The sequence below is a fragment of the Alosa pseudoharengus genome, unplaced genomic scaffold (genome assembly GCF_046254945.1).
Source record: "Alosa pseudoharengus isolate Yale_2024_CS ecotype anadromous, Long Island Sound unplaced genomic scaffold, YU_APseudo_1.1 YU_APseudo_1.1_scf_4, whole genome shotgun sequence".
Classification (NCBI taxonomy): domain Eukaryota; kingdom Metazoa; phylum Chordata; class Actinopteri; order Clupeiformes; family Clupeidae; genus Alosa; species Alosa pseudoharengus.
In genome coordinates this window covers 35,063,332-35,089,868 of record NW_027468774.1, presented here as the reverse complement: position 1 = coordinate 35,089,868, position 26,537 = coordinate 35,063,332, and the positions used below count along the sequence as shown (strand labels likewise).

The window sequence follows — 26,537 nt, the reverse complement described above, 5'->3', positions numbered from 1 at the left end:
AGGGAAAATATTGCAGGTACACAGTAGCTGAGTTTGAGTAGAAAATGTAAGTTCAGTGTTTGTTTATTGGAGACATACACAGTCTTTACTAAAATCTAAATATGCTTTATAAATGAACATTTGAAAATGGCTTTTACATTTCATTTCTGTGTCTCTCTTAGGGCCCCATGGGACCTCGTGGACCCCCTGGACCAAGTGGAGCTCCAGTAAGTAATGCAAAAAAACACACACACACACACACACACACACACACACACACACACACACACATACATAAGAAACACACATGATTCATTACCACTCATCGTACAACCCTCCATTATTCAGTAGACCGCAGCTTTGACCAGCTAAACATAGAATAGTCTAAATATGTCTAAATCTGGGATGGTTGCTATTTATTGTATTTCAGGGCCCTCAAGGATTCCAGGGCGCCCCTGGTGAAGCTGGAGAACCTGGACCTGCTGTAAGTTTTTCATTCGTCCCACCACACACCAGTACCTGACACACACTATCCAGAACACCACCAGTCCCCTAGGAGCCTCTGTTACAGATTTCGCTTTGTTTACTTCTTGGGTATATCTTGGTTAAGAATAGACTGCATTATGTTCTACCACAAAATGTTCGAAACTCTCATTTGCATTGAGAGTTTCAAAATTGACGGTCATCCTCTGCCATTATGTTCATTGTATCGTTGATATATTTGATGGAGGTGTAGTTGAAAATCTACAGCACTATATGCAGTCTCGTCTGTTCTTCTGTAACACCCTACTTTTACATTCGTTTCCTAATATCCTACCATCACATCGAGTCAAATAAGGAGATAGTCACTCAAAATCCCTATTCCAATCATCCAATGTCATTTTGTCCCAACAGCCACCTTCTCAAATCAGTCTGGTCAGCTTCAAGCGAAGCATATAGAACAATACAGTGTGACATTCATAGAACTGCACATTCTAGCATCTTCTAAAGGACACATTGGAATTGGAATCACTTAATTGCCCAAACATAGGCTAGCTGAAAATGATCAACTTTCATCATCCTTGTTAAAACTATATATATATAGTTATATAATATGATATAATATGATGTCATTATTCAAGCATAGAATAGAAGGTTAATCTGAAACATTTTAGTTTAGACCCAGGTAGATATGAATAATATTGTTTATTTATACTGTGAGAGAAGGTATACGATGGTGAGCGTCACCTCTTCCACTATACGCTCTAGTCTCATGTAATGAGGCTTAACCTCAGACTTGCACATTAGGAAAGAAACATGCTGCAGAATCTATGAGAAAGGCAATGAGATACTTACCTGTTTTGGGTTATTTGTCCCCATTAAGTTAAACCACTGAGTAACAGTGTTATGCTATGTTATCGATTGATGAAATCTGAAATCAAAGCGTTGCACTGCACCGTTGCGTTTGCCCCCAGCACACCTCTCTTCTATACACAGATGTTGTGTATCATGGCTGTCTGCTTACTCTATGCAGTGTTCACTGACTGTCATTGACAGGTGGTATTTAGTCATTAGTTAGTTTGTTTGTTTGTTTGTTTGTTTGTTTATGATGCACACCCTCTCTGTTGTAGGGAGCTTTGGGACCCCGTGGCCCCCCTGGACCCTCAGGGAAACCAGGAAGTGATGTAAGTATTTTCATGAGGCTGCTCCCGACCATCTCTTCACAGAACCAATCTTATCTGCTTTTCTCCATTGCTCACTATTATGCAAAATCCTCTTGAGTCAATGGGCCCGAATTTAAATTAGCGAGCACAGTGTAAAGTCTGAAGTCTAAATAAAGCTTATTTGATGACAAGGCAAACTCTATTTGCTAATTTAATACCATGAGCAAGATTCCTAGCTCAAACATTAGTGGATCAGCTCAGTGTGAATTATGTATGAATTATGACTCAGTGTCCCATTGTGTATTTTGTTTTGGTGAATACTACCCTTTTGTGTTTATTCATAAACCTAGGGGAATTTCATTACCTTGAATACACATTCATAAGTGTAAAGTTGTTCCAAATCAATTCCATGATTTTAGTTTGATTTTAGGTGGTTACATTAATAAAACTCCTCTCGACAGTGCACCACTCCTCACCCATATGCCTCCATTTCACACCTAAAGCCCATGACAGAGACTAAACATAGTAATCTTGTCACTCTGTGTAATTATTAATTTCTTGGTAGTTCCCATCCATAATCAAAATGTTTTCATTCAGTTTGTACAGTACCATATCTGCACTCTGTGCTGTTGTCTCTCACCCACTAGATGGTGCTAATACTTCACTGTGTCCGTGTATTATAGCCTGCTGTACTCTAGGTAGTGGTGTTAGACTGTATTGGTATACTGACCACATTCTCTCTCTCTCTCTCTCTCTCTCTCTCTTTATCTATCTCTCTATATCTATCTATCTATCTATCTATCTATCTATCTATCTTTTTCACTTTAGGGAGAGGCTGGTAAGCCTGGCAAAGCTGGTGAGCGCGGACCCCCAGGCCCACAGGTAATATAAATATACATATATAAACAATAAACAATAAACAAATATTTCACAGAGATGAAATAGGGATTTCCATCTCTAAACTAAGAGGACATGTCCTAATCCACTTCACTTTTGGTTCTATTAACAGGGAGCTCGTGGATTCCCAGGAACTCCCGGACTTCCAGGAATCAAAGGACACAGAGTAAGAGATTGGATATCTGGGACTGAATTCTATACACAGCACTGGCCTGTGTTGTGACTTGAGTGACTGAATGCCTGTGTGTGTTTGCAGGGACACCCAGGTGTGGATGGAGCTAAGGGAGAGGGCGGTGCTGCTGGAGCTAAGGTATAGCAAACACACCACACACACACACACACACAGACACACACACACACACACACACACACACACACACACACACACACACACACACACACATACACACACACACACACACACACACACACACACACACATCCATAGTCCATTTGAATAACTTGAGTTGTAACTTCCTGTCTGACATCGTGTCTTCCCTCCTGTCTTTTTCCTCTGGTCAGGGCGAGGGTGGTGCTCCTGGTGAGAATGGCGCCCCTGGACCCATGGTGAGTAACACGATGCGTCCGTTTCCCTCACATCCTGAGCTGAGACTTTATATCAAAGGAAAACCCTCTGGATGTCTCAATCAGTTACCATTGATGTCTTAACCGCTCACTTGTGATGTCTTAATGGCCTGTCTCTGTCCCTCTGCCCTCTCCTCCCTCTCTCTCTCTCTCTCTCTGCCCTCTCCTCTCTCTCTCTCTCTCTCTGCCCTCTCCTCTCTCTCTCTCTCCCTCTGCCCTCTCCTCTCTCTCTCTCTCCCTCTGCCCTCTCCTCCCTCTCTCTGTCCATTCTCAGGGTCCCCGCGGCCTGCCCGGTGAGAGAGGACGTCCTGGAGCAGCTGGTGCCGCTGTGAGTTGCAAATAAACACATGCCTTTCCCTTACAAATGCATACATATAGACATATATATACATCGCAAGACATACAGTATATACTAAACATGCACTGGAATCAGCCATGCTGATGCAGTTCACCCAGTCTGTTAGGTGCAGAAGAGCCCATAGTGACTGACCAAGCTTTCTTTTTTCTGCAGGGTGCTCGTGGTAATGATGGTTTGCCTGGTCCTGCTGGCCCCAATGTGAGTACAACTTGCTCATCTGTTCACATTTGTAAAATGACAAGGATAAACCTCTTATGTTAGATTATAGTTAGATATAAAGTGAAGAGTCACTGATTGCTGATTGTCTGAGTGCAACACTGACTGTTCTCTCTCTCTCTCTCTCTCCCTCCCTCTCTCTCTCTCTCTCCCTCCCTCTCTCTCTCTGAAGGGCCCAGTTGGCCCTGCTGGTGCACCAGGTTTCCCAGGATCCCCAGGTTCCAAGGTGAGAAGCAGATCAACACTTACACATATCATACATCATATGAAAGTCTGGCTAACGCTTCCTCTTGTATGGCCTTTCTGTGAGGTTCCTACTTTGTTTGGTACTTTGTCTCTGAGCCCTGTGTGGCGATGTGTCCCCACCTCAGGGTGAAGCTGGTCCCACTGGAGGCCGCGGAGCCGAGGGAGCTCAGGGACCCCGCGGAGAGGCTGGTACTCCTGGATCTCCTGGACCTGCTGGTGCAGGAGTAAGTGAAACCATCGAACCAGAATTACTGCATACAGATGCAGAGTCCGTTTTTGTCTTTCAGAATCATCAGATTAATACTGTTAATGGAGCTTGTCTGATGTATTGTTAAGCATCATGTTGATTCTTGTGTTAATGTGTTTAAGTCTCTTGACGCTGTTTGCTCTGCTTTTATTCATATAGGGTAACCCTGGAACTGATGGTATCCCTGGAGCTAAAGGATCTGCTGTGAGTACGCTGTCACATGGTATCTCTTTATCCCATATTGCCAAATAGATTCTTGTGATTTATCTGTTGTTAAACAGACACACTTAGCATCAGACCTCCCCTTTGTGGTAGAGCATTAAGATGAAAAAAAAAACATGATCCCACTGCCTGTGACATCTACCAATTCAATCTCTCTGCTTCGCATCACAGGGTGGCCCCGGTATTGCTGGCGCCCCAGGTTTCCCTGGACCCCGTGGACCTCCTGGACCTCAGGGAGCAACTGGACCTCTTGGACCCAAGGGACAGTCTGTATGTATCACCAACTCTCCTGGTCTCGCTTCACTCATCCCTGTCAAAAAGTATTGCTAGTCATAGCCATGCTTCACATTACTCATTGATGTTGCTGTTCCTCCACAGGGTGATCCAGGTATCCCAGGATTCAAGGGAGAGGCAGGACCCAAAGGAGAGCGCGTGAGTAAAGACTTCCTCTGACACAAAAACACCTCCACTGATTTAGAGTTAAATGCTGTCTATTAATAATGCTCCATCCCCATTAATCATCCTCCATACGCTTCCTATTGCAATACAGGGTGTTGCTGGACCACTAGGAGCACCTGGACCTGCTGGAGAGGAGGGCAAGAGAGGAGCAAGAGGAGAGCCCGGCGCTGCTGGACCACTTGGACCTCCTGGGGAGAGAGTGAGTTCACTGACATGTAGAGGGTCTTGGACAGAATAGTTCACTGCAGTGTTGACCTCAGAGTAACCTGTTGTGCGATCTGATGTCCAGGTGTGTTTGAATTAGCATGCTGGCTAGTCTGCTGGGTGTTTCCCAGATTTACTTCTGTCGGCTGTATAATGAGTCATTTCAAGTTTTGGTTAATGGTAAATCCAGTTTCCAATCAAATCATTCATGACTAAAGTGTCCATAGGTTCTGTAGTGTTCTTGATTGAAAGGGCATTTCCAACTGATTAGGTGGAGTTTAATGTGTTGATGGTTCATGTGGCTGTTCAATTCAAATTAATCTGAGTTTGCCTCTTCTGTTGAAAGGGAGCCCCTGGCAACCGTGGATTCCCTGGTCAAGATGGTCTGGCAGGTGCTAAGGTAGGTGAACATTAAATGGTCAACACCATTTATGGTAACCCATTTCTGTTTATATTTTGTATGTAAACAGACATAGAATATAGTATATAGTAGAGCAAACAACAACCATTGTGAAATAAGTACATTTGCTAAACACAGTCAAGTAAAACATATTTCCACATTCATTTTTAGTCCAGTATCAATACTGTAGAATATACATATAAAGCATATGATTATAATATGACAATTATTGCATACTTCAGAGCATCTCCCCACACTGATGTCATCACAAAACTCATCACATAATACTCATCTAGATCTTTGTGTAAACTTCACAATTTAAAGAAAATCAACACAGTTTTTCTTGTCAGAAGAATGAATCTGGTTGAATAGTCCATCCAAACATGAGTATGTGGCTATTTAACACTGTGGATGTGCAGCATGCTCCGTTCATAAGAAACAGTCAAAATGAGAACGGTACAACTGAGATCTGGCACGGATTCACCGCAACATGAATGACCGTTTACTACTTTTTACCTCACAATTCAACATGGACGCTGTCCATCTTCTTACTCAACTCTTCCCTGTTGGTCATGTGCAGGGCGCCCCCGGAGACCGTGGTGTTCCTGGTCTGGGTGGTCCCAAGGGAGGCACTGGTGACCCCGGCCGCGCTGGAGAGCCTGGCCTTCCAGGCGCCAGAGTAAGTCACAAAGTTGGATTCTAGTAGACAGTGGTGTTATACATCTTGAATTACATATTTGAAGTCATAGAGGTAAATCAGGTATATGAATTCCGTCTGCCCCACATTCCCCACACATCAGTTCTGTGTTTCATTTACAGGGTCTTACTGGTCGCCCTGGAGATGCTGGTCCTCAAGGCAAAGTTGGCCCTGGTGTGAGTATAACAGGGTCTTTACCATGTTTTGACTGAAATAGTTTTTAAAGTATTTTCTTTGTGGCTAAAGTAGTTGAGAGTGAAAGACAGTGAGTGGGATATGGGTTGGAATGGAACCAGGGCCCCAGTGGCTATTTATACCTGTATGTAGACCCGCTTGCACTACATCTTCTCCTTGTCCAGAATACTTTTAAGACTTTACAGAAGTGACAGCATGATCTACCTTCCCTTTAGTATACTAGTGCAGTGCCCATTCAAACATGCTATTCCTAGAAAACCTGTAGACCAATTACATGCCCGCAGGTAGGCCTGCTTTAAAAATAGGCTGATAGGGAAAAACATCATTCTAGCTAAGCATTCAATAATTAATATATTGAATATTATATTATAATACATTAGCCTTTAATACATGTGCAGTGAGCAGAATTTAGGCATGGCTGCATGTGACATTCTTTACAGATCAAAATGACATAAGCCTAACAGCTATTTTGAGTTAAGGCTGTATGTTTCTTGGTAAGATTATTCAATAACTTCATGATAGAGAAGACAAACCATTATGCTGAATGATGCATCATCATATGAAATTTGCAACAAACAATCTCTGGTAGCCTATACTGTACGTGACATCACGCCCTGTCTACCACTTGTTGTCTGTAGCTGATCAACATAAGACTAAAGCTTTGATTTAAGGCTATATGTTTAGCTTATCGAGTAACTTAATGATATAGAAGCCAAACCATTTTGTAGAAAGATGCATTATCATATGAAATTTGCAACAATGTGACTCAGACACAGTCTCAGGGAGCATAAGTGACATCTCCCTCTGTCTGCCTCTTATTGTCTGTAGCTGTGTGGCATTCTAAAACTTCTATAAATTCGGGCCTATCGCTCATTTCAATTTGGGACCTTGCAGTCCGAATTTTCGTTTGTTTATTCCAATGTAGCCTGGACTATTCAAAGTGTCAGTTTATTGTACATAAGTTTTTACTTTGCATTTTTGCCACTGCATACCCTATTTGTTGGGCTGTTGTTGCAAAATAAATTCACTGAAACATTTTATGCAAGCAAACCGCATACAGGGAGTCTTTATTGTTGAGGTTTAGATTATATGATAATCATCTAAACATCTTCCATCTTGACCCGTGCTGTGCACTGATTCAGTGCTGCCAAAACTCTGCTTACCCTCTCTATCTCTGGTCCTGCACTGTGTTGTGTGAGAGGGGGAGTGGCTACAGTAGAGTGGCAAAAGCCAATGTGTGGTAAAAGAAGCCTTTACTGATATATTTAACAATATATTTTGCATTTCTTACCCAAACAACATCAAACTTGGTACTGCACTTACTTGTGCCAATAGCAAGACACCTGCCAAGTTGAAATCAATTGGACGAACGGTTCAACAGATATGCGGTTAACACACACACACTGACAAACAGGCAGACAGACAGAAGTTCCTGTAATTTACAGATAGATAGATGGTATCACTATGATATCCCAGAATGGTCTTTCCATGTTGAGCCTCAGTCCTCAGCTCAGAATCTGTGTGTCTATTATTTCTGTGTGGAGTCTCTGTGTAAAGCCTTTAAGCTCAGGAAATCTTTTATCTCTTCATTGACTCTCTGAGTTGAGTTTGGGGTGTGTGTTGGGTCTGGCATGTTGTCTTACCAGTAAGCCTGTGCTGAATCTCTCTGGTCTCTGACCCCATAGGGAGCTGCTGGAGAGGATGGACGCCCTGGTCCCCCTGGGCCTCAGGGAGCCCGTGGACAGCCAGGAGTGATGGGATTCCCCGGCCCCAAGGGAGCCAATGTGAGTCTTATAAAGCATCATTGAATATTAGTTCTATTATAGTTCATCGTATACTTGGTTGATAGTGACATCTGTAATATATTCTAATGTGAATGTTTATTATGGCTGTTAAAACACAAACGAAAATAAACAACTACTCATATCAACAACTTTATATTTCCTAATATTTATCTTTTTTCCACAAACAGGGAGAGCCTGGAAAGCCTGGAGAGAAAGGACTTATTGGTAACCCCGGTCTTAGAGTAAGTAATTACGTAATTAGTTCAGGTTTAGTTCAAATTCAAGCTGTTGGTCAGTTGATCATGTTGTGACTAATATAACTGACCTCCACCTTTTCCACTGTAGGGTTTGGCTGGAAAAGAGGGAGAGACTGGACCTTCTGGTCCTCCTGGCCCTGCTGTAAGTAGCCCTCACACCCTCACATATGGCTATGTGACGTGTTTAATTGCAGCATGTGTGATGCTCCATTGATGCATGAAGACACAAGAAAGGTCTGGTGTGATCTTGATCTGTGTGATCTCCATCCTAGGGCCCAGTTGGAGAGAGAGGAGAACAGGGTCAGGCTGGACCTTCTGGCTTCCAGGTGAGTGAGTTTGAACCTGAGGCTGCACCAACAAATATGGGCCTACCTAAATCATTAGTATTACTACAGATAGGTTACCCACGTACCATATACAACAGAGCATGAGATACTAATCTTTAATCTTTCTTCCTTTTTATTAGGGTCTGCCTGGACCTTCTGGTGCCCCTGGAGAGCCTGGCAAGCCTGGTGATCAGGTGAGGATCTTTAGTAGAAGGGCTGTTCTCTGTGTCCATGTTCAAAGGCCTATTTGGCAAATAAAGGATTCATATCCTTAGCCAGGATTCTGATTAAATGTGTGGTTTGTGTGCATTGTGGATGTTTCCAGGTGTATTCGTATGCACGAGATCTGACTTTAGATGAAGTAGGCGTAAGGTCCTGTGTTGATGTGTAATGTCCTCTCCTCTCATATCTTCCTGTAGGGTGTTCCTGGAGAGGGTGGAGCAGCTGGTGCTACTGGACCAAGAGTGAGTTTCTGATCCCCCACATCATTTGTGTTTAATACTCTATTCTGTTGCAATGGGAATGATTTCACCATGTCAGTCAGGTGAGATAGTTAATGGTTTGTGTTTGTGCCTCCCTTCCTTGCGTCCCGCAGGGAGAGCGTGGTTTCCCTGGTGAGAGAGGCGGCGCTGGGCCTCAGGGCCTGCAGGGACCACGTGGTCTTCCTGGAACTGCCGGAACTGATGGACCCAAGGTGATTTCATCAGAAGAAATGACCCAAGATAGAGGGTTCTTCTTATGTCCTCAATGCCTGATACATTGTGTCTCTTCTTCCTTCTCAAACCCCCCTTTTGGAATCACTCAAGTCTCCATAACACCCAATATTGTTATACAACCACTTCCTCAAAGCTGCTCTTCACATATCTCTCTCTTTATACATTTCTCAGCAAATCTTCCCCTGTTTCTTGTCTTCATTCACATATTCCCTCATGTCTCACTTTTGATCTATATTCACACTGCAGATGTGTCTATCTGTCCCTGTATCTCGCCATACATCTCCTCTTGTTCATGTTGTATTTAATGTGTGTTGTCTGACAGGGTGCGATCGGACCTTCAGGGCCTTCCGGTGCTCAGGGACCCCCTGGCCTCCAGGGAATGCCTGGTGAGAGAGGAGCCAGTGGTATTGCTGGAGCCAAGGGTGACAGAGTGAGTTCAGCACTAGGGACAAATATATAAGTGCACATAAGTCCTCTCACAGTCTGTTAAAAACATCAAGCTTCTAACTTCACACAAGCATATTCTCAGATCCACCATTTGAAGGCACAATTCAATTCTCTGACCCAAACAAAAACAGACTCTATACCTATACAGACTTACTCCAAACAAGTTATTTTAAACACACACATCTCTAAATGTCTCTGTCATTCTCCCTTTCAGGGTGACAATGGAGAGAAAGGACCTGAGGGAGCTCCAGGAAAAGATGGCTCAAGAGTAAGGGACAAAATTCAGATTATCAGAATACCATCATATAGCCTATAATATAGCCTATGATCTGGCATCCCAAAGGAGCAGATTGAGCAGTGTCTTCCCTCTTCTTCGCCGTTTCATATCTGTCCCTGGATTTCTTGATCTTAGGGTTTGACTGGTCCCATTGGTCCTCCTGGTCCTTCCGGTCCCAATGGAGCCAAGGTAAGATCTCACTGTCAACTTGAAAATAGATAAATAAACGCATACTCTGTATTGTTCCCAAATACATTAAATTGGTGATAATGATTCAAGTAGTGCAGGTAGACAGTCTTCCTTATCTGTCTACATAACCATGCACCAGCAATAACATGTTATTAATATATATCCATATGGCATCCTTCTTTTCATTCTTCAAGCTGGCCGGAATATGGCCTTAGATTAGTTGCATATGTGTTAAGAATCGGACATCCTTGATAGAACCTTGATAAAGGCTGTGTGCCGAAAAGTTGGTCATTAATAAATATATTAAGAGATCAGAGTGTGTGGCTACTCTAGTTTTTAAAAAGAATCTCCACATTGGAAAATACTTTTTTCATTCACCAAAAACATTTTGGTGTATTGAGGGAAAATTATTTTAACACATTATTTGTTTCTTGAGGTCTAAAGCCATGAATTTTCCTTGAAAGTATCCTTGTATTTGCTGGTCCTTGTCCCCAAAGCAATAAGTTGGTCATGATGTTGATATTTCTGTCTCTGTCTCATTTAGGGTGAAGGTGGACCTATTGGGCCAACTGGAGCTGCTGGAGCTCGTGGTGCCCCTGTAAGTCTACTGCCCCCCCCCTCATAATTCTTTACTACAGTAATTTATTTTGCGTCATGTCTCCCACAAGTACCTTAAATAATAACTAATGTGTTCATTTTGACAGCACTAAATTACGTTGTAAAATTGTTTATCAATAATTTATCATGTCACTAGGGTTGGCAAACAATGCCTTTCTATTGACCCTAGTGTAATTGTACTGCTATTTAATGATGATTTATGATTCATGAGTCAGCCTTAATTTGCTTGTTAAGTTGAAATTATAATGATGGATGAAGATACTAGTATCATTTCAAACTAGATGATCATCCATCTATTGTTTCCAACCATTACATGCTAACTTGTGAAAATGTTCTTCCACAATCTAACACTTTTGTGAGCTAATTTCTCTCTCTCTCTCTCTGTGCCTTCCTGTTTCATATTTGTATGGTCTATGGACCTTGTTGATAATCAACTTGCACTTGAATATGTATTTACTGTTGTTAATAATAATTTATAGTTGATATTGGTACATATACGCAAATAAGGTTTCTAAGTAGTTGTAATTTGAATGACCTTCATGGTTTTGAAATCCAATTGACATTTTACATATCAACACACCTACATTGACTTTTTGACATATAGGCCTTGATAGGCCTTAAAAGTATTCTAACCTTGCTAACATTTAGTATTTATGTACTATCTTGTTACCACATACATTTGTTGCCTTCCTTAGCATACACCTGTCTTTCATCTTTCAAGAATATAAATCAGTATGCAGATCTTATTGTTTTTCCAGTGTCTGACAGCTATTACACACACACAATGTCATACTTTGCTAGACATTTTTCTCTATATGACCAATCTGTATTTCGCCCTCTCCTCCTTCAGGGTGACCGTGGTGAGGGTGGTCCTCCTGGCCCTGCTGGTTTTGCTGGACCTCCTGTAAGTACAAGGACTTAAATAGTCAATTAGATAAGGATAAGAATGTTCTGTCTGTATGTGTTAGCTAGGAAACAACTGTGTATTCTTGCTGTGTTTTAATGTGATTGACTGACTGACTGATTGATTGATTGGTTGGTTGACTGATTGAATGAATTAATGAATGAATGAATGAATGAATGAATGAATGGTTGATTGAACAATTGATTGATTGCTTGGTTGATTGATTGGTTGATTGATTGGTTGGTTGATTGATTGGTTGGTTGATTGAATAATTGATTGATTGATTGGTTGGTTGATTGAATAATTGATTGATTGATTGATTGATTGGTTGGTTGATTGGTTGATTGATTGGTTGGTTGATTGATTAATATAATTGATTGATTTATTGATTGATTGATTGATTGATTTATTGAGGGTTTAAACATTAATGAGCTGTGTCTGACTTCTGCCTGCTGTAGGGCGCAGATGGTCAGCCTGGTGCCAAGGGTGAGCTTGGTGAGGGTGGTCAGAAGGGAGATGCTGGTTCCCCTGGACCTCAGGGACCCTCTGGAGCCCCCGGACCTGTGGTAAGTCAAGTGACCCTGCTCATTACACTGTAGGGGACTGAGAGGAGACACTTTCCTCTCCTGCACAGAATAGACAAGGAACAGTATGTAGGTCCTGTTGTCAAAATATATACATTTTGTAAGGGTAAACAGACAAGAGTGATTGATTGATTGATTGATTGATTGATTGATTGATTGTGAATGCTAAATAAATAATTCGATAAGCGTAGTGTGTTATATCAAAGTGTGTGTTTTAGTGAGCTGCCGTTATTTTTTGTGGGATGTCATATTTACTAACGCATCTTCTCTTCTCTGTCCAGGGTCCCACTGGTGTGTCTGGACCTAAAGGAGCCCGTGGTGCTCAGGGAGCTCCTGTGAGTAGAGCAGTCCAAAGACATCACACACATCACTCCGAGAATTCACACAGGAATTAAACTGAAAAACTCTCACTTATACCAACATGGCATGATATCGTCCAGAGACATCATACACACCTCGGAGAATCCAGATAGGAATGAATTAAATAACTCTCATTTAGGGCTCTCTCTAGAGCTCCCTCATAAAAGAGATTTAAGATCTCAATGGGACTCACCTTGTAAAATGAAGGACACATATTCATATATACATGAATGAATGAATGAATTAATGTATACCAACATGCCATGATGCATTCACTCTCTTGCTCCTCTTCAGGGTTCCACTGGATTCCCTGGTGCTGCTGGACGTGTTGGATCCCCAGGTCCTAATGTGAGTCAACCCTTAAACACATTTCCACACTTATTGCACTAGACGTTTGGAAGGTGCCAGATATACTGTCCTTTACTGGCTTAGCTATATTGGCTCGTCCCATTTACCCTGTTTGTTTCTGTTGTCATGTCTTAGGGAAACCCTGGTCCTGCTGGTCCACCTGGCAGTGCTGGTAAAGATGGCCCTAAGGGAGTGCGTGGTGATGCTGGTCCCCCAGGTAGAGCAGGAGATGCTGGGCTCCGTGGACCTGCTGGTGCCCCCGGAGAGAAAGGAGAGCCCGGAGATGATGGTCCCCCTGTTAGTCACTTTCTAATCTTTCAATGTCCTGTTTTACAGTACTGTGCCGTACTTTTACAGTATTTCCTTTGAGTGTAGACAGTATGTTTTACAGTATTTCCTTTGAGTGTGAATGAAGTCAATGCTCACAAAATGATATGTTGTGTCTCAGGGTCCTGATGGTACTCCTGGTCCATCTGGTCTTGCTGGTCAGCGTGGTATTGTTGGTTTGCCTGGGCAGCGTGGTGAGAGAGGCTTCCCCGGTCTTCCAGGACCTTCTGTAAGTACCACAGTCCCCTAAGTTACCTGCTCCAGGACATTTAACCATCACATTGGGAGCCATTAAATACACTATACTGTATTGGCAAAATTATTGGGACATGTACTCACTGAATCCATGTGTTCATTTAGACCCATTGCCACAGGTGTATAAAAATCAAGCACCTAGTCATGCAGTCTGCATTCACAAACATTTGTGTAGAAAGGGGTCGTTCTGAAGAGCTCAATGAATTCAAGCATGGTACTGTCATAGGGTGCACAAAGCAAGATCCACAAAGACATGGTTGGCTGAGTTGTGTGTGGAAGAACTTAATTGGCCCACACAGAGCCCTGTCCTCAACCCCATCAAACACCTTTGGGATGAACTAACGGAAATGGAGATGAACTAACGGAGATTGCGAGCCAGGCCATCTCGCCCAACATCAGTGTCTGACCTGAAATCCCACAGACACACTCCAAAATCGAGTGCAAGCTCCTATTGCTCTTATCGCTATCCAATGCCTATAGATTTAGAATGGCATGTTATAGAAGTTCCTGGAGGTGTAATGGCCAGATACTTTTGCCAATATAGTGTAGCTATAGCCTATGTTCAGAATAAGGTATGAGCTACACCAGGCGCGTAACTGAAGCGTTCCGTTCGCGACGCGTAAAATCCATTTTAGATGAATGGTCAATTTTTTTCGAACGTACGCCCCACTGTCACGTCTGGTGTAGCTACTTCCATTGATTATAATGGAAGCTAATTGTTGCAGCAGACGCAACGCAAACGGAACGCTTCAGTTACGCGCCTGGTGTAGCTCAGCCCTAAGGCTTCATAGTTGGTTCTGTGCATCTTTTCAGACTAATGTAGATGGTTGTTGTGGACTTTGTTGAATAAAAGACCATTCAAAGACCATTCACTAGACTTGAATATTACCACTTGTGAAATCATTTCTGTAAAATACTTGACTGAGCAGTTGTTTTAGTTAAGCACACCTTAAGTTGATTAATGAACGCATTAATTAGGCAATTGAATAATTGGATGACTTGCTGCACCACAGGGTGAACCAGGGAAACAGGGAGCTCCTGGTGCTGGTGGTGACCGTGGACCCCCTGGCCCTGTCGGACCTCCTGGCCTGAGTGGACCCGCTGGAGAGCCTGGAAGAGAGGTCTGTACACCACAACATCAGGGGAATGGCTCAGTGTCAGAGACCATTAATTCTGGAAATGTGCTTTAATGCTACTGTTCTCCATCTCCCTTTTCCCTTTCTCTGCATCTCTCTCTCTCTCTCTCTCAATCTCCCTCTCTATCTCTCTCTCTCTCTCTTTCTCTCTCTCATTCTTTCTCTCACACACACTCCTGTCCTATAGGGTAACCCTGGTGCTGATGGACCTCCTGGTAGAGATGGATCTGCTGGAGTCAAGGTGAGATATCAGACATCATAAACACAATCAGAAACCACAGTAGATTGAAACTGGTCCATCCAAATAGTGCAGCAGCATACCCCAATACCATTGTGACAATGAACAGCGAGGAACTTCTGGATTTGATAAGCTTATGTTAAGAAATAGAACATGCACAAAGACATCTCAGTCAAGGCAGTCCAGTACCCCTCTGTCTATGTCATCAGTCACATGGGTCATCTTGAGCCCTGGCCAGTTTCTCAAAATGCATTACAGGCACTCACATTGTTTTATCTTATGGTCAAACAATGCAAAATGTCAGATACTGTTTGCAAATAATTGAGTTATTTTTAACATCCAGTTAAATGTTGCCTGTTCTTGATCAGACTTTTAAACTCAGTATGAATCTGGAGCATTTTTGTGTGCTGTGGCCTTCATGATCGCTCTCTCTCTCAGTTAAAGCTGATTGGGTCATACACCTCCAATTTATTCTTAGTGAGATCTCTATATTTCCTTCTTATGGCGGGCATCACTATTTACAAATGTCCTGCAATGAATTTGAATATATATATAACATAACTGGCAGCAATATACTGTCAGAATTCAGCTAATTGTAGGCGTAGCAGGGGATCAGTTTAGTTGTCAGGCTGTAAGCTGGTTCTGATCAGCAGATTAAGTCATAGCTTAACTTCATGGCCTATTTGAACTAACACTAACCTCCCTTTTGACCAAAGCCAAAAACTTGTTTGAATTTACTTAAGACATTTCCAGAACACATGTCTGATCCTTTAAAGCCAGGGTTCTTTATTGCGAGGGTTTTTTATTAAAAATTCCTATTCTTGACCACTCACTGCTATTACTTAGGATTGAACAGCTGAAAACCTGATACAAAGTGGTCAAATGAAGACCCTTTCAGCAGAGAGTTTTGTTTCAAGATGTATGACTCTCACAGAGGAGGCCTAACCATGTGTGTATTGTACAGCAGTGTTTAGACTCTTTCATGTGTTCTGCTCTAGGGTGAGCGTGGTAACACCGGACCTATTGGTGCCCCTGGCGCTCCTGGCGCCACCGGTTCCCCCGGGCCTGTCGGACCTTCGGGCAAACAGGGAGACAGAGGAGAGTCTGTGAGTATCACCATCATAACACACACTGGTAAAAAAAAAACACATTCATAACATCATGGCTGTCTGGTAGCTGGTGAAAGCTGTGAGAATATACTGTATCTCTAGAAGATGGTAGAAGTACAGTGGCGGTCTATGAACATTACAGTTCATTGGACAGCTTGCCAATGGCCATTGCTACTGTTGCAGCTCCAGTTACATGAGTGTGAAGAAGCCAACATCAATATCACAACGCTACATCTTACCAACAACTAAAGTATTTTCATGGCTTCAGTTACATAGCCATTACATAGAGGGGGAGTTACTGATTCTAAAAGTGATAGTTCCGGTCCTTGATTGTGATTGGCTGAATCGTGTTCGATGCCGTTGTAAAATGCAGCATAAACATATACCTTGACCGCATTTCGTTCTATATTACTGCACTACCATAACTTGATACAAAAGTCTCGTTCGTGCCTAACAACGCCCCTTAGCTGTTGTAGAATAAGTGTAACTGCCTCTCGGGGCGTATTGCTTAATTCTACAATACACTTTTTGTCACAATCACCATTCTGTTTATCTGCTGAAAAAGCATGTGACGTTCATACATGCACAGGCCTGGCTCTGTAAATTGGAAACAAACAGAGGGGCACACTCATAAACACCCGTTTAAACCAAACAACAGCAGGCGGTGTTAGTTCTGGTGCACAGAGCAGTGAGAAGCGATGAGGGGAGCCAATGCTATTACTGTCATCAGCACTCAAGGGAGAGGTGCATCTGTTTGGCTGTTGACATTCATTTTTTTTGATCATCCATTTTTTTCTCCAGCATCACTGACTCCACCTCCACCTAACTCCTCTTTAAGACATCAATCATGTTAATGTCTTTGTAGCATACTGTAAATTATTCATAAGACATTTTAATTATTGATGACTTAAGACATTGTTGCACAACTGGCATTCCATACACAGTAAAGTTTTCTCATTCACTTTCTCTCCCTTTTCTCTTTCTCTTTCTTCTCAGGGTGCCCAAGGACCTGCTGGCCCCCCCGGCCCTGCAGGAGCAAGAGGCATGGCTGTGAGTATATGTCCTTTTGTCTGTTCCCTTAAACAAACATGTAGACATTGACATGCATGTAAGCATTGACTACATAGCTTTACTTGTATTGCTGTTATCTAGTTAGTCATGCTCACTAATGTGCTGTGATGTGCAGGGACCCCAAGGCCCACGCGGAGACAAGGGAGAGGCCGGCGAGGCTGGCGAGAGAGGACAGAAGGGACACAGAGGATTCACTGGTCTGCAGGGTCTGCCTGGACCTCCTGTGAGTGACACATGCTCGACTCTCCCCCATAACACGTCCAGACACACCTGTCACAGCATCATAACATTCAACATGCCTCACCTGCCATCTCACATTCACCACAGTGTTGTGGCCTTTTCGCGAGTACTCACCTACACACCTATGCTACGCCAACACCAACCAGCCACAGTCTCAAAGATTCACATCAGACTCAGCACAACCTGCCAATTACATCACAACGCATAAATACTATTGTAACGTATTAATCTTACACTTATCTTATTCTAACACAATAACATGAGAACTAACCCCCCCCCCCCCCTCTCTCTCTCCATCTCTCTCTCCCTCTCTCTCTAGGGTCCTGCTGGAGATGCTGGTACTTCTGGACCTGCTGGACCCGCTGGTGCTAAGGTAAGGAAATGTAATTTCTGACATTGTTCTTTAAAATTCACCAAAGCCTGCTGTAAGATGGCACTCCCATAAGTATGTCCATATCAAAGCATTTTGCTTTCAGTTTGTCTACCTTCACTGAATAGCCATATTGCTAAGTCCAAGTATTTTCTTCCATGCAGGGACCCCCTGGCCCACTTGGAGCTTCCGGAAAGGATGGTAACAACGGCATCCCTGGACCCATCGGACCCCCTGGACCTCGTGGACGCTCTGGAGAGACTGGTCCTGCTGTGAGTCCAGTCCCAGTGCAGTGGGAATATCTGTCCCTTGATGTCCTCTCTGACATGCACTGACCCCCTGGTCAGGCAGACGGAGTTCTTGATATACATTTCTTACAGGATTTATAACATGCAGACATAGATATGTAATAAAATTAGCACATCCGAAATGGGATTTTGCATGGCAGAGCCTCCCAAATTTTTTTATTTTTCTTAGACCATCAAGACAACCAGGAACCAGGAAGTGCTTATGTATCACGATCCATTCAGATTCTTACCTGTATTCCCTCTCTCTCTTTCCCCATCTTGCAGGGTCCTCCTGGTAACGCTGGACCCCCTGGTCCTCCTGGTCCCCCAGGCCCTGGCATTGACATGTCTGCCTTCGCTGGACTGGGACAGACCGAGAAGGGCCCAGACCCCTTGAGATACATGCGGGCAGATGACCCATCCAGCTCCCTCAGGCAGCACGACATGGAGGTGGACTCCACACTCAAGTCCATCACTGGCCAGCTGGAGGACATGCGCAACCCTGACGGATCCCGCAAGAACCCAGCACGCACCTGCAGGGACCTCAAACTCTGCCACCCTGAGTGGAAGAGCGGTAAGTGAGAGGTGCAAGATGACAGAGAAGTCAGATGAAGACGTTATTCATAACGTTATTCATAACGTTATTCAAGATCAACAGTAAAGAGCCAGTGATCTGATGTAGCTCTGTGGACCTTGTGACAGGTGACTACTGGGTGGATCCCAACCTGGGCAGCACCGCAGATGCCATCAAGGTCTTCTGCAACATGGAGACTGGAGAGACCTGCGTCAAACCCAACACTCCCAGTGTCCCACGCAAGAACTGGTGGAGCAGCAAGAGCAAGACGCACAAACATGTCTGGTTTGGCGAGACCATGAATGGCGGATTCCACGTGAGTGCTTCATCTGATTGTTACTAGTTATGAACAAAAGTATGATGCCCTCTTGTGTTTCAACACCATCCATCTTGCTTTCTCTTCAGGCAACTGTGATAAAATCCCTTTGTCTGACTGGCGTTTTGTATTGTTTTGTTTTTACAGTTCAGCTATGCTGATGACACCCAGCCAGGCAACGCCGCCAACATCCAGTTGACTTTCTTGAGGCTGCTGTCCACAGAGGCCTCCCAGAGCATCACCTACCACTGCAAGAACAGCATTGCCTACATGGACCAGGCCTCCGGTAACCTGAAGAAGTCTCTGCTGCTCCAGGGCTCCAACGACATCGAGATCAGAGCTGAGGGCAACAGCCGCTTCACGTACAGCGTCAGCGAGGATGGCTGCAAGGTACGTGTCACACTCGCTCAACATACGTGTGCTTTTTCTCAGATTAAATACACACAGAGTCAAAGAATAATGGGAGGGAGACTTGAACAGATTCTTGTTGGGGGAGATAAAGTTACATCAGTTGGTAAATGACAGTCCCACACCACGGGTCATTGTCGAGTCCTCTTACACTTATCTGTCTCCACAGACACACACAGGCCAGTGGGGCAAGACAGTCATCGAGTACAAAACTCAGAAGACATCCAGACTGCCCATCGTGGACATTGCTCCCATGGACATTGGAGGTGCTGACCAGGAGTTTGGAGTGGACATCGGAGCCGTCTGCTTCTTTTAAAGTGGAATAACAAGACAAAGAAACACAAACGATATGAAAAGTCCATTAAGAAGCAATACACACTTTTGAAACGAAGACAATGGAAGACAGGAAAAGACATTAAAATTGATTTGATACTTTTTCCTCCAAACGTAAAGTTGTGCTCTCCAAGTTGTGCGCCTAGGATATCGGCACCGAGCAACACCAGATGTATGGGTTTGTAGTTCCACTGAGCGGCACCAGAATTCCCCATCAGCCTGCCCCTCTGACATCAGTCATGTTTCCCAAAGATCCCGTGTTCCTGATGGGCATCAGGGAGAGATGGAAGGAACAGATGAGCATGAAAGGGAAAGAAGTGATGAAACATGACTTGATGTCACCCTTATACCCCAACACAGTGAGGGAAGGTGCACAGAACTGGGTGAGTTTGATTGGATACCACAGATGCCCCTCCCACTAAAGAACAACAGGATCCACCCAGTTCTCTAGGACCCCTCCCTGTCTTTCTAGAATGATGTAAAAAGTTCAGGTGTTCCTAAAATCTACCAACTAGGAAAAAAACCATTTACTGTGTATTATAAAACCTTGGTTCTATTGTTGTAAAAGTCTGTGTTTCATCCAGATATTGATTTATATATTTCCATGTTTATGTGAGTGTGTGTGTGTGCGTGTGTCTGTGTGCACGCCAACACTTTTTTGGGAAGTGCAGTTTTTAATTTGGGAGGTTTTGGGTTTCTGTGTGATTGATTTTGATTTCTCCTTGACAGCCCTTGTTAGGAACTCTGTTTTATCCTTTCAACACACAACCAAAGAAATGCTAATAAATTTGGAAAAGATGTCTGTTTTCTTTTAGTTTCATTACCCTTATTGTTTTGTTTGGTTTTGTTTTTTGGGTTGTTCTTTCTTGAAGCTACCTCAAGCTGGCACAACAAAATAAGAGTTAGCCTGAGGTGAGGCTGAACATACATGAGCCTTGTTGAGATGACGCCCCCCCCCCACCCCCCCCTTCAGAAGGTGCTATGACTTTTCAAAACCAAAAATCCATCTTTGCTAGAGGTCCCTGAATCCCCCTTTCCCTACTTGCCTCACACTGCACACACATCCTGCGCTGGGAGCATTGAACCGTCCGGAATGATCAGAGGAAGGAGGGGCTCCTCTGGGAAAAGCCGGAGATTGACAGCGACACAGCTCCCAAAATAGCTTCCCCTCTCCGAGAGCCAGGGTGTGTTTTTATGTGTGAGGGTGTGTATATTTTTTGTTATTAATATTATTATGATCATGATCATTTTTTTTTATTTTTATTTTTTTTTCCTTTTTGGGGAGGGTTTTGATTTTGTTTTGTTACGGTTTAATTAATGTAAATTGGAAAATAAAGTAAAAAACAAGGAACAATGAAGTCAATTTTAATTGTTTTTCTTGAAGGTACACATTTGTTTACTTGTTTGTACATAAATCTGAAGAAACATGTTGATTAACTTAAGTAAACTTAAGTTTGTATCAACAAGCATTTTGCAGCCCTTATCAAAACCTAAATAAAGTACACACATTTCACCTTCAAATGCCAAAACACAAAGGGACACATTTAATGGTCCTTGTGATTTCAGATATTTGCCCACTTTCAGTAGTTCTGGGCCCATATTAAGTCCCATCATTACATGTGAAACTAGAGGGACAATCGGCTAGAGCTGACCTTAAGCAAGGTTACATATTGTAGCTCTGCATACTGATTTGAGTCACAGATATCCCATTTATTCTCATGAATTTAAAGGGTTAGTCCTTGGTGCATGCTACACCTTTCCACCAAGCTCCACAAAAATCATACCAGTGCTTATTTTAATGATCCTGCACACAGACAGACTGACCAAAAACATGACTTCCTAGGTAAAGGTAATTCTTAGTTTGGGTAATTCAGTGCACTTGAAACACACAGTAAGGCACACAAGAAAAAAATGAAGAGTGATAAATCTACAGTATGTCAGACTGAAGAATAGAGACCTGCCAAGAGTCACCATTAAAACCTGTTTGTTTTCAGCCAGTTCGGAATCACAAGCATTTCATATGATCCAATAGAAATGTGTGAAATGCATGATGTGGGGTGTGCTTTTCCATCCATCCCTGAGAAATCTGTCCACAGATTTAATCTGAATTGACAAGCAGTTTGACATCAGCATTAACAAATTCATGACTATTGTTAGACATGATACAGAATGCCTAAGTGTTTATACTGTAAAGTGCTGTATTATTTACAGAAGAAAAGGCATTTCCATACAGAGTGCTACTAGGAATTTTGGCACATGGGAAAAAGATATTGGGCTGCACCAATAATAAATATAGCTGCAGGCGATGATGGGCCCAGCACCTATGGTTCCGTGACCCAGGACATTTCAGCATCCAATAATGCACTCACATGTTGTGTCAAATGCACACATCTGAAATTTCACACATTTTGGACATTGGAAGCACTTCTTTCCAGGTTCCTGATGGTGGCACTGTAACATAGACTTCACATGTAGATGGCACTAAGGTAATGCTTCAATAATTCTGTGTAATTTTATGCGTAACTATAGGCCTACGTCTGCTGTGGTTTTGCATACTGTACCAATATGTGTGTGTCTGTGTGTGTGTGTGTGTGTGTGTGTGTGTGTGTGTGTGTGTGTGTGTGTGTGTGTACCTAGGTGTGTGTTTATGTGTCTGTGTGAGAGCCTGTGTCTTGTGTTTCTGAGCCGGCACTGATTGCACTGGAGCCCTAGGTGAGAATTTACTTTGGTAGGAAGACCATAAACATGTTTTCCATACAGTAATGTTTATTTTTCTACGCACAAAATATGCAATCAAATACCAGGTGAGGAGTTGGCAGAAATTATATCTCCAGATCTATCTGGTCAACTGGAACAGTGTAGACCTGTGCAAATGATGCAGAGAGATCCCTCCCTCTCAGGCCCCCTTGGACACGACAGAAGACTTTGGTGCAGTCATGGCGATGGCCACCTCTGTCTCCTCGACCACTGGCGAAGATGCAGAGCCCATACACAAAATCTTTCTATTGATCAGAATGGCAGCAAGATTTTAGAGTGCTACCCTAGGCATCCTTGTCAGAATGAGAAAATTGCAAACATACCTCCAAATTAGCAGTGATAGTAGTGGAAGGAGGAAGACAAATGACACCCCAGCTATAAAATATGATGCAGCAATAGGTGCTGCAAAAGAAAGTGCCATTATCATTGAAAGGTGATGCAAGGGCAAGCTCTAACTCAGACATTCTCTTCACTGAAACTGAAACTAACAAATACAAGTTTTTTTATTATTATTATATCTCTGTGAGATTCTCTGTCCTAGACCACAAGTTTCCGCCTATAAAACATACCTAAAAACTGGCAAAATGCAGCATCATGCTATTCAAAAACTTTAAACACAGTCGGCGAGCTATGCAACACAAAGATTTACACTTCCCTTCACCATGACATTCTAAGAGATAAGGCAAGGAATGGTCAAACTCGGACATAGTCTCCTCACTAACTTGTAAAGATCTCACTCTCTGAGATTCCCTTGGTCTTCCAGTTCACTGAGTTACTAGAGTTGCAGGTGTAGATCACATCCAGGTGTTCACTCTTCTCCACAACCCAAACAGAACCAAACACCTTTAGCCCTCTGTTATTAGTCCACACATATTGAAGGTCATTATTCCTTGACCCTGTGCAGTTTAGGGTACAGCTGGTGGAGTTGCATCGTGGTATAATGATGGGGTCCTGGATGGTTTCTGCCAAAATATTTGAATTCACTTAATTTCTAATATTAAAGATGCACTACAGCCACCGATTAACCCCTACAAACTGTTCGTCGTTCCTAAAAGGTCTTCACCTCTGAAACGTCAATGATTTTTATTTCTTATTTTGCTCGTGATATGTCTCATAACACATTAATGGACATTTTATACATTTACATAAAAGGTGAAAATGTTTGTTTTTCCCAAGAGGGTCTTAAAAGGGAAAAAAACTCATACATCATATTCAACTCACCAAATACAGTAAGCTGATAGGCCCAAGCTGTGTGAAAATCTTCCACTTGAAGTTCATACAACCCCGTTGCATTTTGATGAATATTGGACATGTTTAGGGAAAATGTGTTGGTGTCCAACTTCATGTTGGGATAAAGATGGTCTGGTTTTTCCCCTGGGTACCAGTGGGCAATGACTGTGCAGTTGTGTAACCACTGTGCAAATGTTCCATTTCTGTTGGATCCATTTGCGTGTAGAGTGATGGACTGCCCTTCTTCTGTAGCCACAGGAACAACCTCTGTAGAAAGAGAGTGAAGTTAACAGCACAGGCCAAGTTCACCAATAGAACCACAAATCTTCAAATCTCCAAATCTCCATGTGCTGCCTGGATGGTTTACATTGGACCACTCTGCTTACCTCTCTGTTTGACGCCCTCTCCAGGGGGACAGTCCCTGTGCTTCACACAGAAGTCAGCGCGCTTGCAATAGCCCTCCTGGCACTCGCACACCCGGTCGTTGAAGGCCGTGCACTCCTGCTTCACCACCTGGTGCTCACTGCAGAACGTGGAGCAGTACAGACACTTGGGCAGGTAGTTGTGGAATTGGGTGAAGTGGTTGAGAGGGCAGGGTGCACAGATGGTCTGCCTGTTGGGGGTGCAGGGAGCCTTCATGTAGAAGCCTGCGGGACATCGGTCGCAAATCAGCATCTTCCTGCTCAGAGGGTCCCTGTGCTGGAAGGTGTGTGGCTCTGAAGCGACGCTGACCAACAGGGCACAGACAACCACAAACACCCACAGTGTGTGGGGAGGCTGTGGAGGAGACATGACTAGAATATCACACTGAGAGCAAACATGTATTTTACACAAGTGGTCTGTAACTAAGATGCTTTTGAAACCATAAATATCGATGAGAATTAAAATGCTCTTATAACCAACATGCAACTTTTCCCATCGGTATACATTAATAAAATATGTGAAAATCCAAACAAAGATATAGGCTGTGTTCCAATTCGCACACTTCTGTACAATACCTTCTGTACTCACTTCTGTGCAATATCTAATAGGCCCTACTTGCACTCGCATACCCGGTTGTTCAAGGCTGTGCACTCCTGCATCACTAGTGTAAGTACAGAAGTATGCGAATTGGAACACAGCCATAGTCTTAATCAGGCAAACACTCATATTCCCATTTGCTGTAGTAGGCATACATTACTGAATTTAAGTGCAGTTGCTTCTGGAACTATTAGTGTTACCAAATAAATGCTTAATGCTACATTTTAGTGTTACCAAATAAATGCTAAAGCATATCATCATGTCAACTCACCATTTTAAGATGTTGCTCTGACAAAAGAGAGAGGACTAGGGGTTCCACAGACTTTTATAATGACTGCAGACTACTTTTGAGGAACAGAAAAAGAGAAGTTTATTTTGTTTTGTGGGTTGTGCATGTGTGTGACGGCAGGTGGGTGTAAAATGGTAGCAGAAAAGAAATTTACAAACATGCAAATGGATTTGTATTCTCATTACCTCTTCCCAATTTCTCATATAAACAACAACATATAAAACATCAATCTGATGTCATCAGAACATTTAACACATGGTATTCAAATCATTACTTCAATATCGCCCATATATAAGTCCCAAAATATAATATATATATATATATATATATATATATATATATAATGAAAAAATTAAAAAGTGAATGAAAAAATTCATATAATATATATATATATATATATGTGTGTGTGTGTGTAATCTTTTTTTCATAATCTATGTTTTAATAGTTTCTGTTTTGTGTTTCATGTCCATAGTGGAACCTGTTTTTTTTATTATTGATAATAATAAAATGTCATTCCAAATTGGATGTACTCGATTATATTGAAAGGTCAAACTATCACTACATCTGCAAATGTCTGCCTTTTGCAGACACACGTGAGTACAATCATGCGGATGTGTCTATATTTCCTCTTTGTGAAGCTGTGACTAAGATTTAGGAAGGCTTGTAGGCCTATGTTACACTGTAACTTAACATGAGATTGTAGATTATATTGTACAGTAATTTGTTTGTACAGATTGCATGTAATTAGGGCTGTCAATCGATTAAAAAAAAAATCTAATTAATTACATACTCTGTGATTAATTAATCTAAATTAATCGCATATATAATTTTTGCTGTGAAAGTATTTTAAATATTTAAATTCAAATGAATCATTGAATAATCAGCATTAGTGACAAGTTCAAAAACTCTTTTATTATTATTTTCACTGTTCAAATAATTGCCATAATAATCTATGATATGACCTAATATGCTGAGGAAATAAATTCAAAAGTGCTTCGGGAAGAAGTTTTTTTTTCACATACAAGGCATTTCATTGCAGGCCGTTTTTTAAAAGTAAATGTTCCAATCAATGATCCAGGCAGCACGTTTTCTTCTCTCTCCTTCATTTTACAGTCTAATTTTTACTGACTAGAATGGCTCGGGGTCAAAGGTCATACGGAATCGATTAATCTGCACTAATTTTTTTAATCAGTTATTTTTTCTGAAATTAATTAATTGAAATTAATCAGTTATTTTGACAGCCCTACATGTAATATTTAACACAACAAAAGACAACATCTCTAATTCTATAGCTAGCTGCTAGAAATTGCACATAAATTCCTCTTACCTCCCTTTCTCCTGCTGCTCTTAGGTGTTTCTGCCAGATTATTCTTTTTGTATGTGAAGAAGGTTAAATTTGTGGGAGGTCTAGCCGGCAGG

The 26,537-nt window shown here is 42.4% G+C and overlaps 2 protein-coding genes across 2 annotated transcripts in view; one reads left to right on the top strand and one right to left on the bottom strand.

Moving 5' to 3' along the window:
- Positions 1 to 21,176, top strand: part of col2a1a (collagen, type II, alpha 1a) — a 28,252-nt gene extending 7,076 nt beyond the window's left edge. The window contains exons 8-53 of the mRNA XM_076266017.1: positions 162 to 206; positions 410 to 463; positions 1,590 to 1,643; positions 2,451 to 2,504; positions 2,632 to 2,685; positions 2,776 to 2,829; positions 3,042 to 3,086; positions 3,379 to 3,432; positions 3,616 to 3,660; positions 3,851 to 3,904; positions 4,050 to 4,148; positions 4,331 to 4,375; positions 4,565 to 4,663; positions 4,772 to 4,825; positions 4,944 to 5,051; positions 5,403 to 5,456; positions 6,037 to 6,135; positions 6,276 to 6,329; positions 8,034 to 8,132; positions 8,321 to 8,374; positions 8,478 to 8,531; positions 8,662 to 8,715; positions 8,856 to 8,909; positions 9,135 to 9,179; positions 9,311 to 9,409; positions 9,754 to 9,861; positions 10,093 to 10,146; positions 10,291 to 10,344; positions 10,889 to 10,942; positions 11,813 to 11,866; positions 12,325 to 12,432; positions 12,732 to 12,785; positions 13,105 to 13,158; positions 13,294 to 13,455; positions 13,607 to 13,714; positions 14,754 to 14,861; positions 15,064 to 15,117; positions 16,113 to 16,220; positions 17,220 to 17,273; positions 17,410 to 17,517; positions 17,854 to 17,907; positions 18,069 to 18,176; positions 18,477 to 18,765; positions 18,894 to 19,081; positions 19,229 to 19,471; positions 19,659 to 21,176. Coding sequence (XP_076122132.1) covers positions 162 to 206; positions 410 to 463; positions 1,590 to 1,643; positions 2,451 to 2,504; positions 2,632 to 2,685; positions 2,776 to 2,829; positions 3,042 to 3,086; positions 3,379 to 3,432; positions 3,616 to 3,660; positions 3,851 to 3,904; positions 4,050 to 4,148; positions 4,331 to 4,375; positions 4,565 to 4,663; positions 4,772 to 4,825; positions 4,944 to 5,051; positions 5,403 to 5,456; positions 6,037 to 6,135; positions 6,276 to 6,329; positions 8,034 to 8,132; positions 8,321 to 8,374; positions 8,478 to 8,531; positions 8,662 to 8,715; positions 8,856 to 8,909; positions 9,135 to 9,179; positions 9,311 to 9,409; positions 9,754 to 9,861; positions 10,093 to 10,146; positions 10,291 to 10,344; positions 10,889 to 10,942; positions 11,813 to 11,866; positions 12,325 to 12,432; positions 12,732 to 12,785; positions 13,105 to 13,158; positions 13,294 to 13,455; positions 13,607 to 13,714; positions 14,754 to 14,861; positions 15,064 to 15,117; positions 16,113 to 16,220; positions 17,220 to 17,273; positions 17,410 to 17,517; positions 17,854 to 17,907; positions 18,069 to 18,176; positions 18,477 to 18,765; positions 18,894 to 19,081; positions 19,229 to 19,471; positions 19,659 to 19,805 — 3,855 coding nt within the window. The 3' untranslated portion in view covers positions 19,806 to 21,176. The remainder of the gene's footprint in view (positions 1 to 161; positions 207 to 409; positions 464 to 1,589; positions 1,644 to 2,450; positions 2,505 to 2,631; positions 2,686 to 2,775; positions 2,830 to 3,041; positions 3,087 to 3,378; positions 3,433 to 3,615; positions 3,661 to 3,850; positions 3,905 to 4,049; positions 4,149 to 4,330; positions 4,376 to 4,564; positions 4,664 to 4,771; positions 4,826 to 4,943; positions 5,052 to 5,402; positions 5,457 to 6,036; positions 6,136 to 6,275; positions 6,330 to 8,033; positions 8,133 to 8,320; positions 8,375 to 8,477; positions 8,532 to 8,661; positions 8,716 to 8,855; positions 8,910 to 9,134; positions 9,180 to 9,310; positions 9,410 to 9,753; positions 9,862 to 10,092; positions 10,147 to 10,290; positions 10,345 to 10,888; positions 10,943 to 11,812; positions 11,867 to 12,324; positions 12,433 to 12,731; positions 12,786 to 13,104; positions 13,159 to 13,293; positions 13,456 to 13,606; positions 13,715 to 14,753; positions 14,862 to 15,063; positions 15,118 to 16,112; positions 16,221 to 17,219; positions 17,274 to 17,409; positions 17,518 to 17,853; positions 17,908 to 18,068; positions 18,177 to 18,476; positions 18,766 to 18,893; positions 19,082 to 19,228; positions 19,472 to 19,658) is intronic.
- A 1,443-nt stretch (positions 21,177 to 22,619) lies between these two features.
- Positions 22,620 to 25,151, bottom strand: LOC143103248 (uncharacterized). Its single transcript, XM_076267068.1, has 4 exons — positions 25,101 to 25,151; positions 24,196 to 24,586; positions 23,801 to 24,076; positions 22,620 to 23,541 (listed from the first exon to the last, which is right to left on the bottom strand). The coding sequence occupies exons 1-4, from the start codon at positions 25,101 to 25,103 to the stop codon at positions 23,297 to 23,299; spliced, it is 915 nt and encodes a 304-aa protein (XP_076123183.1). The 5' UTR covers positions 25,104 to 25,151; the 3' UTR covers positions 22,620 to 23,296.
- Between the last annotated feature and the right edge of the window lie 1,386 nt (positions 25,152 to 26,537).

Coding starts and splice junctions, on each gene's coding strand:
- LOC143103248 (XM_076267068.1), bottom strand. Junction 24,077..24,195: donor AGAGGGCGTCAAACAGAGAG/GTAAGCAGAGTG, acceptor CTCTTTCTACAG/AGGTTGTTCCTGTGGCTACA. Junction 23,542..23,800: donor CTATCAGCTTACTGTATTTG/GTGAGTTGAATA, acceptor ATATTTTGGCAG/AAACCATCCAGGACCCCATC.